We start from the raw sequence: 20,553 nt of genomic DNA, 5'->3' as shown, positions 1-20,553 counted from the left end.
AATTTTTGTTACTTGTCAAGGCCTGATTTATGACCTACTACGTGATCTATTCTGGAGAATGTCCCATGTGCACTTGAAAGAATGTGTATTCTTCTACTTTAGAATGAAATGTTCTTGATATATCTGTTTAGTCCATCTGGTCTAGTGTATCATTCAAAGCCCTTGTTTCCTTGTTGATTTTTGCTTTGATGATCTGTCCAGTGATATAAGTGGAGTGTTAAAGTCCTCTTCTATTATTGTATTATTATTGATGTATTCCTGTGTGTTTGTTATTGTTTTACATATTTGGGTTCTTCCAAGTTGGGGGAATAAATATTTACAATTTTTAAGGCTTCTTGTTGGATAGACCCATTTATTATGATATAGTGCCCCTATTTACCTCTTGTTATAGTCCTTGGCTTAAAATCTAGTTTTCTGATGTAAGAATTGCTACCCTAACTTTCTTTTGGCATCAATTTGTGCGCTAAATGTTTTTCTATCCCCTCACTTTCAATCTGCAGGGGTCCTTAGGCCTAAAATGAGTCTCTTGTAGGCTGCATATAGATGGGTCTTGTTTTTATTTTTTAATCAATTCCGATACCCTATGTATTTTGATTAGAGCTTTTAGTTCATTTACACCCAGAGTAATTATTGATATATATGAATTAAGTGCCATTTTATGACTTGTTTTGTCATTGTTCTGGAGATTTTCTCTGTCCCTTTCTAGTCTTTGTCATTGTCATTCTTTCTTTCCTATTCAAAGAGTTCCCTTAAATAGTTCTTACAGGACTGGTTTAGTGATCACAAACTCCTTTAATTTTTGTTTGTCTGGAAAACTCTTTATCTCTCCTTCTACTCTGAATGATAGCCTTGCTGGATAGAGTATTCTTGCCTGCAGATTTTTCCCATTCAGCATGTTGAATATATTATGCCACTCCCTTAGGACCTGCCAAGTTTCTGTGGAGAGATCTGCTACTAACCTTATTGGTCTTCCCTTATAAATTATGGACTTCTTTTGTCTTGGTGTTTTTAGGATTTTTTTTATCTTTATATTTTGTAAATTTAACTACAATATGTCTTTGTGTTGACCTGGTTTTGTTGATTTTGAGGGAGCTCTCTGTGCCTCTTGGCTTTGGATGTTGGTTTCCTTCCCCAGATTAGGAAAGGTTTCACCTATAATTTCCTCAAATAAAACTTCTGCCTCTATTTCTCTCTCTTCTTCTGGAACTCCTGTGATCTGAATGTTATCATGTTTGATGGAGTCTTGGGATTCCCTAAGTCTACTTTTGTGAACCAAGATTTTTCTTTCCCTCTTCTCTTAACACTCCCAATTTTGATATGCCTTGAATCTCTTGCAGCCATGGTCTCAATCTTTACCACTTCACTGTATCTTCTTCCATCTTGTTCTGTTTTCCAGATGCCTCCCATAGAATACTGCTTACTTGCCTATCCATTTGCTGTCACTACCTTACTTTTATTTTCTAGCAAACACCTACTTATTCTTTAAAACCCAGCTATAGCATCAACTCCTACAATATCCTTCCCAGTCTTATGCATCTATAAGCTACCAATGATCACATTATATGCAATTTTTATGTTGTTACAGACCTTATAAATAGATTGAAAATCATGCTGTTTTCAACTTTATAACTTTAGCACTTAGTGCCTGCACAAAATAAATATTAGCTAAACAAATGAATTCATGATTGGGCAGAGCATAAATGGAAAGATGGGACAAGGAAAATTTAAAATAGACTCTTGCTTATTATGTAGTGGTATATATAGATATATACTTGAACTAGTTGAAGGCAATTATGGGTACAAGGTTAAGAAATTTTTATTTCAATCTTCACATATTGGTATCACATGAAGGATCTTGCATATCATTGTAATATTCAAAACACTACTTCAAAACTGATTTAAAGGAAATATGTATGTGAAGGATTAGAATGAGGGACTGACTAAAGTTTGAGGGTAGTATTTCAGGTAATCTGTGGGAGAACTTGGATTATAGAAGTGTTAGTAGGAATAAAAGGAGAGAATCAGATGCAAAAAATAGTATTGATCACTAAGACTTGGTGACAGAGTAGATAAGAGAAAGGCAGAATACCTGGCAGAATGATTTATTAATGGACAGAGCAAAATAGGGACAACGGGAGAGCAAGTGATGGTTGATTTTGTTTGAGGCATGTTCATTGAACATCTAGAAAGTTACTGTTAAAACTCACATCTCTCTGATCTCATTGTAGTTCTTCAGTTCTCTAATGCAGAGCAGAGCCTATTGAAAGAGGACACAGAGAAGGGAAGTTTTGAAATAAAGCAGAAAGTCAAATAGATTGTGATCCCTATCTGTTCTGATGTCAGTTTTGATTGAGTAGTCTCACAGTGACAAGCGACAGGACAAAACTGTCAGTGAAGGGCCACATAAAAGAGTGAAGAAGACCTAGAAATGGAAGGTCAGAGAGGGGGATGGCAAAAAACAAACTTTATTTACTTTCCAACTCTACTGGGAACTGCTGATCAAGGAACTTCCTCACGGAAGTTCAGGAAAACTAACAAAAAGTATATTAAACCAATCACTGTTTACCTTCAGAACATCCTGGGCAAATATTCAGAGAGACCCCATGCATGAAGAAAAGGCAACAAAGTAATCTATATCAACCCTTTTAAGTTTTGTATGCATTTTGATTTTGGGAAGAGAAAGAAATGATAGCAAGAGATAGAAAAAAAAAAAACACCTCAGAATCTATCACTTATTTGTTTTATTAGCTAATTTAAAAAGTAAGTCTTCATAGATTATTATTCTACTCCTACTCTTATTCTATTATTCTTATTATCCAGCTATATAACAAGTATGTATATTAGAAAGTGGGTCATTTATAACTGCCAACACCCCCTCCTCTTATTTCCTATTTGCTACATATAGTCCATTGTATCCAAGCCTTTAATTTCTTTAGTGTTCTACTATTAGCAGTAGCCTCTACTAAAGAATACCCTTTAGCCCTATTTTCTCCATAAAAAGTGACTAAAATGGAATGGAAAGTACACCTTTGCCCCAATGAACAGAACAGAATTACAATACATTTACAGTCCTGTTGACTGGGTTAAGGATCTCCTTCAGTTTACAGGATTCATCTTTTTGAAAACTGATCTACTCTCCTGCGTGCCCAAAGTCTTGCTGGTTGTTTAGCTCATGTCTCTTTTTATTCAATATAAGGTATTATTATATAAGATGAGCATAGGGGTGACCTAACAGTTTTAGCTACTATGCTAGCTGATCCAGTCTTTCCAAACCGTGAGGTTCATATAATAGAGTTAAATGTCCTTATAATGAAATCATGCAGTGAGATTGTTCCTACTGGTCTTTTACACATAAAATAATTATGGTCATTTCTACCTCAGTTAAAGACATTTTGCTAAGAAGAAATTGGTTTTTATGTAACAAGGTCTCTTTGTAGTTTGCTCTAACCAAGATTAGTACTTGTTTTAGCAAGTAGCTATTAACTCCAATCCCTCTATAAAAAGATACATTTAAGTAATTACCATTACTAGCTTCTTGAGAAAATTGTGTATAATTTAGTCATTTATATTGTATGTACAGAGTAATTTGGTACTTGATGAAAATGGTTAACTTGTGTCTGTGACTCTTGTAGATCCTACTGAACAAGTGACAATACAAGTGCTGCCATCAAAAAATGCCATCAAAGAAGGGGATAACATCACTCTCAAGTGCTTGGGAAATGGTAACCCTCCTCCTGAGGAATTTTTGTTTTACTTACCAGTAAGTGCTTACGGATTATTACTTGGGCTTAACTACTATCATTTTGTCCTGTTGTGTGGCAGCTAGCTGACATTAAAAATTGTATGTACTTGGGCAGCTTAAGAGAGAACGGTGTTATTCTTGGGGAAAAGGGACACCTGTAGAATGTCCTTTGAAAGTTGTGGGGGTATTTTTGTGAGTGTTTTTGGCATCTGCCAGTGATCCTGCCTTTTCCCTCAGTGTTAAGAGATTTCAGGGGAAAAGAGATAAAAAGCTGCTCATAGGAAACCATAATTACAAAAACTCAAGTTTTCATTATCCAGATAAGCTATAAAAATCTCTTCAAAAACAGGTAACTCTAAAATGAAGAATGATGACAGCAAATGGCTTGATGTAGATTCTAGGTCTGCCCACAATGCCTTCATGAACACATATCTGAACCTCCAAAGTAGGACCATTCTGTTGTGTGTTATATTTAGCTAGATAAAATAAAGCTAGGGCTATATCTTGCCATCATATATGGTCTTGAAGGGCCATCAGCTTTTGTCAGTATCATAGCTGAAAAGAATGATACAGACAGAGGATAATTTGGAGCATTCCTCTGGGATGTATTCTAGACATCTAGTGGTATGGAGCCAGATAGAGAGAGCTGTCTGAGATACTAGTTAGTTCTCCCAGAGCTCTTCCCAGGTTTGGGTACGACATAACCTCCCACTGAGAGAAGCCATATACAACTTTATATTGCATTTATTGAAGGGTTATGTTTACAAATGTCACCTACTACATTTCTCAGTAATGTTTAAGAATATCATCTACTACATTACTCAGAAGACTAACATAACTGATTTCTTTTAGACTTAAATATTGGTAGAAAACTTTGTTTCTCCTAATAAATTGACATATTGCTTTTGTTTCATATGCAAATGGACTTCTGAAACTAATTATGTTTCTACTTTGGCTATCCTAATAGCCAAATTTGACACATTTGACAAATTTGTGTCTTTGTTTTAGCAATAATATCTAATGATTATGGGTTTGTTGTTGTTGTTGTTGTTACTATGTGCTCTTAGTTCATCTATATTCTTTCTATTCTTAGTTTATTAATTCTTTTCTTCACTTTTTAAAAAATTATTTTCTTCTATCTTTCTCTTTTTCTCCCCATTCCCTTCATCCCTCCCCCCTCTTCTTCCCTTCCTTTATTCCTTCCTTTCTTATTTTTCTCTCCTTTTTATTTGGATATGTGGTATGTTTTCTTTTAAGCTGCCTCAAATATTTTTGTTGAATTAATCAAGGCATAAATATAAAATGAAGTTTTAGAATTAAAAAAAAACCTGCCTTAACCCTCAAATCCGAGCCATGCTATCAATGGAATAGATGTCATCCATACCATGTATATGAGCTCCTCAATTTCCTTAGAACCCAAATCTCAGTTATTTTTCCAGAAATCAGATAACACAAACTCTACTCTCATTTGTCCAATCATAGAAACACGTTCCTTTTTTTCTTACATAAGAAAATGCCATTTTCATCAAGAAATACAACTCATCTCATTGTAGCTACCAAGTGTAATCATCTGACATTTTACCTCTACCAAAAGGGACAGCCTGAAGGAATAAGAAGCTCAAATACTTACACGTTGACAGATGTGAGGCGCAATGCAACAGGAGACTACAAATGCTCCCTGATAGACAAAAGAAGCATGATTGCTTCAACAGCCATCACAGTTCACTGTAAGTCACCTTATTCTTCATTACCAACTTCACTTTAAAGGCCTCTAATAGTCTAACTGGCTGTCTTTTCAAGTAAATTGCAACTATATTTTTCTCAAATGATGTGTGCTTTCAATAGGCTTATTAAGTGCATCAAAGCAAACTCAGCTTTGGTCCAGATTTCCACTGCATTATTGAAATCTGGAGTGGATCTAACAAGTGCAACTTTTGGCAGTGGAAAACTTCCATCTCCTTTCTAAATCTCTTCTATTTGTGCTATTAACAAAATATTCATGGGGATCTTAAAGAAATTACTCGTTTTGTATTTTAAGAAAATACTTAGATGTTCTCAAAGTTCACAGTGTTTGCACTTGGCCCAGAAAAAAAGTATAGATTAAATATATTTTAAAATTTTTATTGCAGAATATCATTAGTGCCCAAACCCAACCAACATAAAGTTACTATAGACTCAACTTTTGGAAGCAGCAGAGGTAGAGACCACTAAAAGCCATTTATTGTGTGTATAGAAGGATAGAAAATTTCTGGAAATAGAACCTCTTCAAAATCACCCTAAACATACCTATTCATTAACTGTTAACCTGCTTTTGATCTCCATATACTCCAATAGTTATATTTACTCTAGTGTGATAGGAAAAAATATACACACAAAAAAGCACCTTAAGTCCTTTACTTTGAAACTGCTGACAGTCTATATTCTTGATGCACCTGATGCATTATGGAAATGGGGAACTAATTTGAACCGTTCCCCAGTGACACTACAATTTACAGAGTGCTTTAGGCAAATGTCAGTCTTGCTTGGAGGTATAGGCCAAACTTTTCTAGTAAGTCTTTTGTACCCAGTAGCACCTCAAGACATGATCCATTGCAAGAAAGTTTCTCTAGACATGATCTGCTATAATCCCATTGAGTATGAGGGGTTTTGTTGTTTCAAAACCAAAAGAGACTTTTGAAATTCTTCTGAGGTAATGATTGTAAGTCTTTCTTTCTGCCTATAATGCTTGGAAAACATATAGAATGGAAGCTAAGACTTTGAGGGAGATACAAAGCTATACACCGGGAAGAGAGTAACCAGATGGCTGCTTTGAGTGTCTGATGTTGGGAGCACACCCTGGGGAACCCTAGAAAAACAGCAAACTGTTAAGAAATGTTCACCGCCAGGCCATTTCTCTGTTTGTTCCATGTTCATGTTGTATAGATCTGAGTGTGTCTGCCATCAGAAGCTGGTTAGAAAGAAAGCAGTGACCTCTCAGGATAACAACAATGCTACTTTTTCTCTGGGGACCAGTCAGTCCTGGGACCATTTATCTAGCCTGTTCCATGACCACCCCATCCCCCAAAAGAAATGAAGTGAGAGAACATAACCAGCAGATAGAACTGCCTATAAAATAACTCCCTGATATCATTATCCATGAGATCTGTGGGCCAATACCAATAATCCAGTGCTTGGAGATGGTACAGTAAGCTTATGTTTAAGAGACCCTAAAAGGAAAGCGCCCTTATTTGTGTTACTTGTAGATCAGCAGGGATGGATAGATAACAGAGTGATAAGGCAAAAGACTTGGGTGCAGCCACATTGTAGCTCAATGATCAACTGTAATAAAGAAAAAAATAAAATAAACAAAAGTATGTAACAACTTAATTGGATTTCACTGCACTTAATTGGATTGAAATGATTTTTGGTTTTGAAAGGTCGACTATCACATTGGGCTTTAAGGACTGTATTTCTCTTTAACTACAAATAAAACAAGATTTTACTCTGAATTACATGAAATGAAAACATAAAAATCCTATTTTTTGGTCCATTTATCCTTGATTGTTGTTTGTTGTCTGAAAACAAGATTTGTCTCCTTTGCATAGATGACTAAAGGGAGTATGGATAGAGAGGCAGCAAGCCACGCTTGCACATGTTTGCAGAAGGTCGTCAGGGCTTCCCGCCCACAGATCCATAGTTGCTGATGAAACATCTACTATTCCTCTGCCGATTCATGCACAGATAGAGTCCTCATCAGAACTTCCAAAGTCCATCATCATCCTTTAAAATCACTTCTCTTATCTCCTCACCGGCAAGTTAACTGTCCGACGAGTAAAAGCTTCTAACTCTCCCTGAATAGGATGTTCATCTAAGTGTAATTGACTCAAACTTTCTGAGGAAACTCCACTTTTCTCTGTGACAATGCATATTTTAATATTAATGAGAAACGGCGAAAGCATGCTTCTTTCTTTCATTCAGTAATTGTGTTTCAGAGCCTACCATGTAGCAGACATTGTGGATACTCAGTAACAACTCAAGGAATGGCTCCTACCTTCACAGTTCTTACAATCTTTATGTATTTTTTATCTCTTTAAAGTTTATTTATTTTGAGAGAGAGGGAGAGAGAGAGAATCCCAAGCAGGCGCCATGCTGTCAGCGCGGAGCTTGACACAGTGCTCGATCCTGTGAACCACAGATCACGACCTGAGCCAAAATCCAGAGTTGGACACTTAACCCACTGAGGCACCCCAATAGTTCTTACACCCTAACAGGAAAAACAAGTATTAAAAAGGATGTTAACAAACAATCAGTGAACTTAAGTTATAACGTGTAAAACCAAGGAAAAGCACAGGGTGCAATAGGAAATCCCCACTGCCATAGAATAAAGTCTCAACTCTTAGCAAGGTAAGCACAGTTCTTTAGGGTCTGGCTTCTACTAATTATATAGGTTTATCTTTCATGTGTTATAATCATTCATAGTAGATTACTCACCACTATTAAAGCTGCCATACGCCCTCAGCTCTTTGCCTTTGTTTATGTGGCTGGAGTTTCCCTGTTTCTCCATTTATCAAAGCCCTTCTCAACAGTCAGGGACCACAAGCAGACACTGTCTCCTATACAAGGCCTTTATCAGTGGTTTGAAACCCAGTTTGGCTCTGTTCTCTACACTCCCATAAGTCTTTGCTTGTACCTCCATTTGTAGCCCTTCCTTTAGTTTTTCAACAAATATTCATTGAGCTGCTGCTGTATTAGAGTCACATAGTTGAGTGCGTATTATTTCTACCTCAAAAATTGTAAATTGTAAGCTTCTATTCATTTCTGTATCTCTGTCAGAGCTTGAAACATAGTAGCTGCACAATAAATGTTTGTTCTATTGAATTAAATTTTCCTCATACAGATCATACTGTGATAGTAAGATTTTATAGAAATTACTTTCCATCTGAAAGATTATGCCTACTTAGATGTTTTTATACTCTATTTTAAAAATGATACCTGCCAAGAATGTACTTAACAACTGATCTTATTTAAAATTTCAACTGCCTGAGAAATGGAATAGCATTTTTTAAAAATCTACTATAGTCAATTCTCTCTGAAGAAACAGACTACCTCATGGTTTTTCACATTATCACCTGCTGTCTAAATATACTTGATTTTCTCCTGGCATGGCTTAACTCTTTTTATAATATTTACCTAGTCATCATCTTTCGTTTCTTCCAGAAGTATTTAAGAAATATTTTTCTTAAGGTAATAGACCCCAGGGGAATACTTATATGCAGTCAAAACATCAGTCATGTTAACTCCAAATAAATGCATAATCAAGTAGATTGACCATTCACATGTCCAAACTGGTCTCAAAGCTGGCTTGAAATACTGGACTTATGCTACAGTTCAGTTATTTTGGTCACATAAATCAGTTCTGAATTTTGACTACAGTTAGAAGGATTTTTTTTCTTTCATCTTTTCTTCTCAAAGATATTTTGACTATCCTCCTTTCCTGGAGTTTGCATTTCAAGCAGATTTTCTGCTTCACAGATTTGGATTTGTCCTTAAACCCAAGTGGGGAAGTGACCAAGCAGATTGGTGATGCCTTGCCTGTGTCATGCACGATATCTGCTAGTAGGAATGCAACTGTGGTATGGATGAAAGTAAGTATGATTCCTTGGTACTGTTACACTGTTTGGACTGACTCCTTTTTGGCTTCTTTTGCATTTTATATGACATCTAAATATGTATATCCATGGGTAATATGTTTATACACCCACACTCATGCTTTTTCTCTACATTATAATAATATAATGATGTCACAATCAAATTTTAGAGGTACTCAACAACACTATGGCATCCATAATTGGTTGTCTGAACTTTACCTTGGGACATTGATTTGTGTGTATCTACTAATTCTACACATACACACATGCTCACAGACACACACATGTATGCAGTTACATGCTGTAGAGCTTAACAATTTTCAGTGTGTTTTAAGCCACATTATTCTCACAAGACCCCTATGAAATATGCAGACATTTATTATATCCTCATGTTATTCATAAAGAAGCTGGTGTGAGAGAAATCAGAAAGGTCTCAAGTGACAGTTAGATTCCAATTCAGGCCTCACTGGGTACAGTAAATGCTGTGCTTCTGATCACCCAATGTTCAGCTTCTCTGCTGAAACTGATCTTAAGTGTCTGAATGTGAGTTCATTGAATTAGTAGCTCCTTGAAGGTAGGGATCTCTTTTCATCCCTGGGCCATAGTCGATCACAGTGGAACTTGGTCAGTATTTCCTGAGTGAGTGCTTATATTCTTGTAATTGTCTGAAATGTAAACAATTACTGGGAACCTAATCACTGTTCTTTTTAGAGTGTGATAGTAGGATTGGTAATTGGTAACTTGAGACAAGGTTATCACCAGAGGAAAAGATGGTAACTATAATCCCACCAGGAAATCATTGGCTAGTATATCTAAACATCCAGTGCATGTGTTGACAAACACATACAAACCATTTCACATAGGAGTTGACAAGAATTGTCTTTATAAAAAAATGTATCGTTAGAATTTCTCCTTGCTGAAAATATACATTATTTTGTATTGATTTTTTAAAATTTTTTAAACATTTATTTATTATTGAGAGACAGAGAGAGACAGAGAATGAACATGGGAGGGGCAGAGAGAGGGGGATACACAGTATCCGAAGCAGGCTCCAGGCTCTGAGCTGTCAGCATAGAGCCTGACGCGGGACTCGAATCCACAAACCATGAGATCGTGACCTGAGCCAAAGTCGGGTGCTTAACCAACTGAGCCACCCAGGCACCCCTTGTATTGCTTTTTGATCTAACACTAGATCCCCTGTGACTTGCTTTTTTCTTGTAAAGCTCACCTTTGTATTTTATTTTCTTTTAGCCTCCTCACTCTTCTTGTGTTCATTCAGATAATTAAAATGTCACTCTGTAGACTGCATATTTAATAGGATGTATTTGTAGTCGTTGATGGTCAAAGGACTAGACAAATTCTAGGCAACTAGACTACTCAGCAATCATACAAGCACTCATAGTTTGTTTTACTACAGGACTAGAGAAACTAAATTTACTTGGCTAAACCAGTTTCTACATCTGCAGATGCAGTCACTGTTGTTAATTGAATGCCTAATGTCAATAGGGCTGATCAAGATTACCTGGCCTTTGATTAGTTGATGAGGAGTGGAGAAAAATTCACAGTGGGGAAAGACCACATGATTTTAAGATTGTGTTTAGTTTTCTGCTTAGGAGAATTTCTATTACTGGTAATGATAGAATTGTTTTCTGTATATCAAGTGATTTTTTAAATTAAATGCTATTTGTTCATAGAAATTAGGATAGTAAGCTGTTATTAATGGTTTCTTTAAAAAGCATTTTGTCATGATTGTCATGGCACTGCAATGGATCCCATGTCTTGAGAAAATGACATTTCTAGCATTTATGCCTATCATTGATAACATAGCGTGGGTCTCCAGGGTCTTTCAATACTAGTTCATCTACATTTACTACAAGGGGTAGCTGTTATTAATTGGGAACTTTCCTGAAAGTTCTTATTACTTATATAATTAAGTCCTCACAATTCAGTATGGTAAGATTATTATCCTACTTCAATAATAAGGAAACTGAGTCTTAGAAGTGTATGAATTTGTTCCAAATTATAAATTCAGTAAATAAGACAGTGAAATAAAACTGAATCTGTAAAACTACAAAGGAAAAGGGAAATCTATTTTTGAAAGCATCTGAAGTTAAGAAAAAGGAACTTGCCTTTTCTTTAGACCCAGAAGAATAATTTTAGGCTCCATGATTAATAAATACATGTGGACCATATGAAGTAATTAACTTCTTATTTAATCAGGATAACATCAGGCTTCGATCTAGCCCATCATTTTCTAGTCTCCATTATCAGGACGCTGGAAACTATGTCTGTGAAACTGCTCTGCAGGAGGTGGAAGGCCTAAAGAAAAGAGAGTCGTTGACACTGATCGTAGAAGGTAATAAATACTGGCACACCAATTCAAAATTTTCTTTGAGAATTTGGTATCTAGTTTCTCTTAAGAGCTCTGTTCAACATCTTACTTTAATTGTAATGATATTGCAGGAAAACCTCAAATCAAAATGACAAAGAAAACTGATCCCAGTGGACTGTCTAAAACAATAATCTGCCATGTGGAAGGTTTTCCGAAGCCAGCTATACAGTGGACAATTACTGGCAGTGGAAGCGTCATAAACCAAGCAAGTATTTGTCTTCTTGTTATGTGCTGTACTTGGTATGATGTGGGGTTTTACTGAAGTACCTAAACTGTAGGCTAGCTTGTTAGCAGCATGAAATTTGCAGTATATTCTCAGAGGAAGCTTTTGCTAACTTCCTAATTTTTCCGAAGGAAAGAACATGGCTCAAAGAGAAATTTTAAATCCCAGGGCCATGGAGAAGGGAAGAATCATTATGTTGTGGTCAGTATCTGTTTTTAAAAGAATGTAAATTGAGTGCTGTTCAATGGTCATTAATTTCTGAAACTTGGGTGATTAAAACATTAAGGTATACACTTTTCTGCATCATAAACTTACACATCTGAGTATAAGTGGCCTCCATTACTTTGCTTACTTATGCACGTTAAGGGATATTTCTTTTTAAAACTGGGCCCTGGGGGGTGGTGAAGAACACAGTCACCATTTGTAAACATATGGTCTAATTTGTGTATGCCAAGGCTAGGGCCAGAATAAGGCTGGCTAAATAGATAGTGTCTCTCTAGGATGTTTCCTTCTGAACAAAAGTAGACATAAAGCAAACTTTAATATTTGTACCTTTGTCAGGACATTTTAATAATAGTAAAGGGCTAATAACTTATGGACACTACCAATAATTTTCTGTTTGACAGAAATAATAATAATAATAGAATCTGACCTGTCACTAGGGGTTCAGTACTGTCATCCCATTAAATTGCTAGTCTGCTTGGGTTACTGACATACTTGTTCATTCCATTTTCTCTACGGTAGTTTTCATGGCCCTGTTCTTAGTGGAGCCAGTTAAAGACCCTTTAGGAACACCCAGCAGTGCCATTTGATTATCTGAATCTTCTGTGCTGCCTTCTTCCCAGCTTTGGACACAATTGAAATCCGAGAAGGCATTCATAAAGCAGAGTTGCATTTAGTTTTAAGTTAAAATTTCCACTCTTTCTCTGCCATGGAAGTTGGGCTGCTGGTCCAGCTTATACAACATAATTTTGCAGAGCAAGGTGAATTTTGGCTCTTTTACCTGTGAGTGATGCATATGTATTTGCATAACTCCAAGTATGGAAGGTCCCCAAAGGAGTGGACATACTTGAAGCAAATGACTCCTGATTTGATTGGGTGTGATGGGGACACACAAGGCAGCATACGTGAGGAAGGCAAAATGTCTCTAGACACTTTGACTCTAAGGAAATTCAATTTTCTTATTTCAGAGAAAAAACCAAGAAACACCAGAATTGCTGACAGTGTACAGATCTATGTTTTTTTTAGCATCAAAAATGACTGTTTTCTGTTCAATTATTTTTGTTTCTAGTTCAATTAAGTGATAATTATAGCAAAAAAAACCCACCTTTATATACTGGAAAATAGAAAAATAAGCACACAACAGATATTTGATGAACAGATAGAAAGATTTAAAAGGCCACCCTTGAAATGAATAAATACATTTTACAGAGATAAAACAAAAGCAAAGACTCAGTGAGAAAGTCATGTGAGAAATACTAGTGGGAAGTGGAAAAGTAGCATGTGAACTTACTATGAGGATAAAAATAACAATGCCATTCTTCATTGTCAAGGAGAAGGATTGATTCTAGCCCACTAGGTGATATGTTATTTTTCTTGTTCTAGATTTGTGCTGATCCATCCATAATCTTTTATTTGTTCCCTGCTCAGTCACATGGTGAATCTATTATTTTATAACTACTGATGCCTCTAACCACTCCTGTCCCAGGGAGTAGATAATCTCCCTAAGCAAGAGACTATCCTATGACCTCAAGGCTCTTACAGTATAGTTGGAGGAAGCAAAGAACAATGTAGGACATGGTGTGCATAACACAACTCAGAAAAGAGTCCAAGTACATATTTGCTTTAATCCAGTTGGCCCTTGGAGTCAAGTCCTGGGAAAGAGATTAAAGTGAATTGTCTCGGAGCAACTGGGTGGCTCAGTCAGTGTTGCACACGACTTTTGATCTCAGGTTTGTAAATTCAAGCCCCATGCTGGGTGTAGAGATTGCTTAAAAAAATAAAAAATACAAATAAAGTGAATTATCTCTTATTTTTGGAGGAATTGAATTGCAATGATTGTCCTCATTAACACCTCACAAAGAAATGAACTTACCAGTCACTGAAAAAGAATCCATTCCGTATTTAGCTCAGGAAACAAGAAAAAATAGTTTGATTTTCCCATGAGCGAATCATACGTATGTAAGTACTTAGATATAATGTTGAAGATAAAGGAATTAACCCCTGAAGTTAAAAACAATGACATAATTTACAAATAAAAATTAAATTCTTAAATTTATTAAGAGAAAACCAGTGATTAGATCATTGCTGATTAATCATTTTGAGACAAGTACTATCACGCCAAAGTACTAACTAGCCTGAGAATCTCGAAAAAACAGAAAGAGTTTAATTAATTTAATAATTACAATAAAAGAATAAACAGAATAGAAGAATAAACAGAAATTTGATTTTGGATCCACTAATCTTTCCTTCCCTGCTGTAGATATAAACCTGAATTGGCCTTTTATCGTTGACCTTATATATATCCTTGAACACCAGATAGCACTACAAAGCACCTCTCCTGGTTCACTCAGTATTACTCTTTTCCATGTGTTTAATCCATTTATACTTCTAAGTTCATCTTCCTTCTTCTTTTCCAGACAGAGGAATCTCCTTATATAAATGGCAGGTATTATAGTAAAATTATCATTTCCCCCGAAGAGAATGTTACATTAACTTGCACAGCAGAAAACCAGCTGGAGAGAACAGTAAACTCCTTGAATGTCTCTGCTAGTGAGTATTTCATTTCTGGCATTAAAAAAGTAAGAAAATTTGAAGTTATTCTTCATTAGTTTAAAATCTTCAATTCCATCTTCCTGTACTGCATTATGGTAAGTTTTATTTATTTATTTTGCATTTGGTGTCATCATCACAGGCTCTTTTCTTTTTTCTTTTCCCGGTGTCCATCCTTGTACTATCCTTGTCTTGACAGTTAAACCATTTCATGTTTTATCAGTCCAGAGACCTTATCTTGTCCAGGTATACTTCCCAAGAGCAACAGAGGATAAGAACTGAGTTGTTCTTTTTTAATCCGTGTTTTGTGTTCCGAATAGAGATAATTCAAAGATTATCTGAAAACACCTATTAACAGTTTTAATTTTGGTAAAATTTTAATTCCCTTTAATCTATTACTTTGCATTCCAATTCTTTCAGGTATTTATCCCACCTTTATTTTGAATAGGAATGCCACATGCTTAGTCATTTAGCAAACTGATAGAAAACCGATACTCGAATTTATGAAATCCAGCTTCCAAAGTTGATGCTTTTGAAGATGATATTTGAGTCATGACTACAAATTAGATCAATGCAATTATCTTAGAAAAGTGAAAAAATCTGACATGTTGAGCAACTTCTTCTGAAAACAATTTTCACTTAATTTGAAATTATCTATCATCTTCAATTTTGTCATTGTTTCTATCACTGGTCAACATTAAGTCAGGACCAGCCTGGAATGAGGCTTGGTTCTGGACAGGATGCTAACTGACCTTCCAGACTTTTATTTTTCAGTCAGTTGGAATCCTGTATGTGACATGAGCAGGATAGGGATATATTGACTAGGAATTAGCTGGAGCTAGGAAAAAATAATTGTGAGGAGATAATGGTCCTTAACAGAATATGACTGAAATATAAAAAAGCCTGATGGATTGACAGGACAAAAGAACCAAACAAATTTAACTCTAAAATAGGTGCATTGACTTCTCAAAATTCAATTTAGCAAGTATTGATTTGTCCAACCTACAAAAAGAACTTATCCTTTCTTCCTGAACACAAGTTTCTCTTTTATTCCAACCCATTGAATAGCGGTTTCTAGACCTTGCAGTGGCTTGATGAACATTTAATACAGTTGTTTTCAATTTCACTGAGCACCTCCTAAAATTCCAATATAGTATATATCAGGACAGTCTGGGAATCTGCATTTTAACAAATGTCACTGGAGGTTCTGATGCAGGCCCATGCACATAGAAGAATATTTAAGTAGTTTAATATTAGATGATAATCCAGCACATCAGCAATTCTTAAAATGGGCCAGGAGCATGGTGCTATCAGAGTCATTTGGAGGGCTTCTGCAAACATCACATGGGATACCTCTTTGTCTCTGAAACATCCCTAGTTTTAACCTCTGCCCCCACCACTGTGAGAACATGGCTAATGACAAGTCCCTGACACTAGAGGATAAAAATGAATTCTCCACCGAGGCAGGAAAAGTTGAGAAACACTGCATTGTGATATATGGCAACTTGTTTCTCTTAAGGAAAAAAAGCCCTATTAAAAGGTGGTAAATAGTGGAGAAATTAATACGGATTTCAGATTAACACTAAAGCTTGTCAGTTGTGAAATTTTCTATGGTAGATTAATACCTTCGCAGTTTTAACGACTCTCCTTAAAACAAGATTAATTTCTTTGTAGGGAAGTTCACGCTCTATTAAATGTAAATTTTTTTCTACCCTTAGCTGTAGAATAGATATTTTATCTTTGAGTATTATTACATCATACTATAATGGTAAAGGTGACTTTCATATATCAACAAATTTTGTTTTTAATTTCATATTAACATTTTTCATTTCAGTAAGTATTCCAGAGCACGATGAGGCAGACGAGATCAGTGGTAGGTACTATGCTGCCAACTCCTCTTCCTTGACTATCAGCTCAAGATTTATGAAGTGTCATTCTATAAGTAATTTCTTAGCTGCCACAATTTTGACTTGAATTAAAATAGCAAATGAGACCAGATAGCAAGAATGCTAAAACTTTTATCTTTTAAAAGCACAAGTTTGCATGTTACTCATAGTAGTAGTAAGCCTTAATTATTCTTAATAAGAAATAATAGCCAGATTGACTTCTTTTCAGAAATCCTTGGCGGTGTCTGTAATTGCATGGGCTTTTCTTCTCTGTTGTAGATGAAAACAGAGAAAAGGTGAATGACCAGGCAAAACTAATTGTGGGAATCGTAGTTGGTCTCCTCCTCGCTGCCCTGGTTGCTGGCGTTGTCTACTGGCTGTATATGAAGAAATCAAAGTAAGTTATGGAAAAAGTAACGTCCCTGGGGAGAAAATGCAGTGTGTCAATGATGCTAACGTCAGCTGGGTGTACAATTTCTGTAACAGGAAAGGCATGTACCCCAAATCAGGCTGATGGTGTTTTGCTTTCAGCTCACAGTGACTGCTTTGTCAGCATCGGGGAATTCGCTTGGGGTGTGATTTCACAGGTGTCCCCTTATTTTTCTCAGTCAGTCGTCTAAATTCAGTGCTGGTGTGTGTGGGGGGCAGGGGCGGTGGGTATTACAAAGCATATGCTGCCAAAAAAGTCGGCCATTCTAAGCCATTTGGCTGAGGTTGGTAGAGAGGAATTAAAAATGGTGAGTACAGCGGTACGGGGTGTCTTAGTCAGTTAAGCGTCCAACTTTGGCTCAGGTCATGATCTCATGGTTCATGGGTTCAAGCCCCTCGTTGGGCTCTGCACTGACAGCTCAGAGCCTGGAGCCTGTTTCAGATTCTGTGTCTCCCTCTCTCTCTGTGGCCGTCTCCTGCTTGTTCTCCCCCCCTCCCTTTCTCTCTCTCAAAAATAAATAAATGAACATTTTAAAAAATGGTTAGTACATCCTGTGGGAATGGCCAGGTGTCTGCAGTGACAGTTCTGGCCAGCAGTGAAACTGCTGGTGAGATAGTATTATCTTGTCACTTCTCCCCTATTCTAGTTAAGTCACTTAGGTCCATAAAAGGATCTAACTCAGAAAAAAAAAAAAAATCATCATGTTTTTTTGTCTGTAATTTAAAAAGAAAATTAGACAAAGTACCAAGACTACTTAAAAAAGTATTTAGGTTAAAAATTATTACTCATAAAATAATCCAGTTAGAACCAACTTTACAAATGATCTAATAGTGGTTTATAATGAAAATCCGATTAACCAATGAAGATTCTTCACACACACACATGCCTAATACTCCTCATCACCCCAGCCTTGGCCCCAGATTCAGATGTGGAAGGGCAGAGATGGAGTTCTAGAGTTTTGCGTTTTTAGTTTCATTAGTGATTCTGTCGCACACCATTGGTTTCATACATGAGGAAATTGATTTTTGCAAGGGGGGGTGTGTATAGCTAGTGGCCACTTCGGACTTAGTTTTATATTTTCTTGATGTCTGATATAACTCCTTTCAACAACTCAGGTAAGTTAACTTAAAAGAAAGTGAAAAGAAAAAGCAGACTTAACTAAGATCCATGATGTTACCTTGTAAAGAAAGCAATTTCGGTGAAGCAATATTCAAATGGAGCTGCCATTAAAGAGAGGCAATAGCTTAGAAATCTTTAAAGTCACATAATGTAAGCCTGTATTTAGTTCTGTTTTGATCCTGCAGCTCATCTCTGAAGCAAATACTATTATTATTCGTATTTCACATTTGAAAGAATTAAGGCAGAGAATAGTTTTAAATTACTTGCTTAAGGTTACAGTTTGTAAGGGCTGGAATTGTATTTGGTTTAAGACAGAGCTGTTTTAGCATCTTTGTGCTTAATTACTAGGTCTTATTGTCTATCACCATGCCTTACTTTTTCCATGGTTTGGGATTTGTTTTTGTTTTTGTTTTTGTTTTTGTTTGGTTTGGTTTTGGTTTTTTGTTTTGTTTTCATCATGTATGTTCCTGGTATATATTATAGTTGTACTCGTTCACTCTCACGTAGGGGCACAGTCCCTTTTGATCTTGGCACCTCACTCCTCAATCTTGAGCAGTCCCACTATCACTTGGTAACAAATGTATTCTTTTTGTCAGTGTACATTTTACCTGCCAACACTTTATGTGGGTTTGTGCCTGTGGTTTCTATGGAAAATTTAGAAGATCGCCTGTTCCCTGTGCATGAAAGGAAACGCAAACTGTTGCTCAGAGACAATATCTAATAAAAAATTCTTCTATCTGTAGAGGTTTCTTGATGGTCAAAATCCTATTCTCCCTTTATAATCCCCTATAAAGTATTCACAAACCTAACAGCTTGGACTCTGGAGTATTTCCCTTTTATTTACTTCAGATTTCTGATGCATTCCAATGTAATTTTATTTCTTAAAAGAATAAAAATGAAATTTCTCTGTATCCTGGAACTGAGCTGAAAAATAAACGGCAGTTCTCTACATTATGACAAAATAAATGCTGAATTTTTGGAGCTTCCCCAATGTTTTTAATCATCCTATTCTAATTGCCAGGATCTCATTAGACCCCATTTATTTTTCCATGAATAAAAAAATTATGTGTGTAGGATTTTTTTTATTGTTACTTCATTGGCTATTATCATGGTGACCGAAAATTAAAATCATGGATAAATAAATTCTGGACACTTGGCCTCATAGTGTCTTTAGGTTAAGGGTTAAGACTTCATGAATTTCCTTTAAAGTGCCTCATTAAATTAAGAGCGGATTTTACCATCTGACTTGAACATTTGTCTAAATAACTGTTATTTAATTGAAAAGTGCATCAACTTTGCCAGAGTTAATATTATTGGTAATCAAAGTAATAACTTGCAATTCTCATCCCAAGCATCAGAGCATTTTTATGAAGAATTGTGGAACTCTTCAGATTTGCTAAGTATTTTGCATTCCTGATTACTTATTCCTTGCTAGTGCCCTCTGAGATAAACCAGCATTTTTGCAACATGAGTCATTGTTAATCCTTGTGTCCAGAGTAAGTTGCACATTCATAATAAGAGCTTTCAAGTTAAGAATTGCTACATCATTTTGGGCTGTACTATACTCTCTTTCTTTCTTCTTTTCTATATAATAATTTCGACTTTACAAATCACTACAAGGGTTTCATTGCTGTCATCAGCTAATTCATCACCATTTTACATGGGTCTGAGAGATTTCTAATAAACATATAGTCCAGAGCTTTTCCCCAGATATATAACCCTATGTTTACCATTTTGAAAAATAATACCATCAATAATGTTATGAGTCACCATTATGGCAAACACTTGGAACAAAGATTACAAGTTAAACATCTTATTTAAAAGTCTCAGTTATACAGTTCCCAGAGCAGGAAGGTTTAAGCGGCATTTAGAAGTTCTTTGCAGGGGCGCCTGGGTGGCGCAGTCGGTTAAGCGTCCGACTTCAGCCAGGTCACGATCTCGCGGTCCGTGAGTTCGAGCCCCGCGTCGGGCTCTGGGCTGATGGCTCGGAGCCTGGAGCCTGTTTCCGATTCTGTGTCTCCCTGTATCTCTGCCCCTCCCCCGTTCATGCTCTGTCTCTCTCTGTCCCAAAAATAAATTAAAAAACGTTGAAAAAAAAATAAAAAAAAAAAAAAGAAGTCCTTTGCATTGGCAATTTTAAAAGTCAGTGGAGAGAGAGGAGAGAAGCAATCTTTCATGCCCAAGTAGAACTTAAGAGTACATTTGTTAACATGCCTAGTGGCCACTTAGCTAACATGCATTCCCCATTCCATTAGTATGAGCTGCATATGTTCGTATCTATTTCAAATATGAAGAATTGCAGCAAGAAATGCTTAGCAGTCATGCTTGGCATTGTGATCTGGTATATTCGTTGTAGAGTAAG

The 20,553-nt window shown here is 36.2% G+C and overlaps 1 protein-coding gene across 2 annotated transcripts in view; it reads left to right on the top strand.

Moving 5' to 3' along the window:
- ALCAM (activated leukocyte cell adhesion molecule) overlaps positions 1-20,553 on the top strand; it is a 210,825-nt gene that overhangs the window by 175,112 nt on the left and 15,160 nt on the right. The window contains exons 7-14 of one of the 2 annotated variants that reach the window (XM_047099194.1): positions 3,633-3,760; positions 5,337-5,469; positions 9,254-9,366; positions 11,590-11,725; positions 11,833-11,966; positions 14,624-14,756; positions 16,591-16,629; positions 16,922-17,039. In XM_047099194.1, the coding sequence (XP_046955150.1) occupies positions 3,633-3,760; positions 5,337-5,469; positions 9,254-9,366; positions 11,590-11,725; positions 11,833-11,966; positions 14,624-14,756; positions 16,591-16,629; positions 16,922-17,039 (934 nt within the window). The remainder of the gene's footprint in view (positions 1-3,632; positions 3,761-5,336; positions 5,470-9,253; positions 9,367-11,589; positions 11,726-11,832; positions 11,967-14,623; positions 14,757-16,590; positions 16,630-16,921; positions 17,040-20,553) is intronic. The other variant, XM_047099195.1, reaches the window with a different exon arrangement.

Source organism: Lynx rufus, unplaced genomic scaffold (genome assembly GCF_022079265.1).
Source record: "Lynx rufus isolate CCGP_SWC_20201006 ecotype Redwood Valley unplaced genomic scaffold, mLynRuf1.p SCAF_5, whole genome shotgun sequence".
NCBI lineage: Eukaryota > Metazoa > Chordata > Mammalia > Carnivora > Felidae > Lynx > Lynx rufus.
The sequence above is the reverse complement of the archived record's forward strand: the minus strand, read 5'-3'. Positions and strand labels throughout refer to the sequence as shown.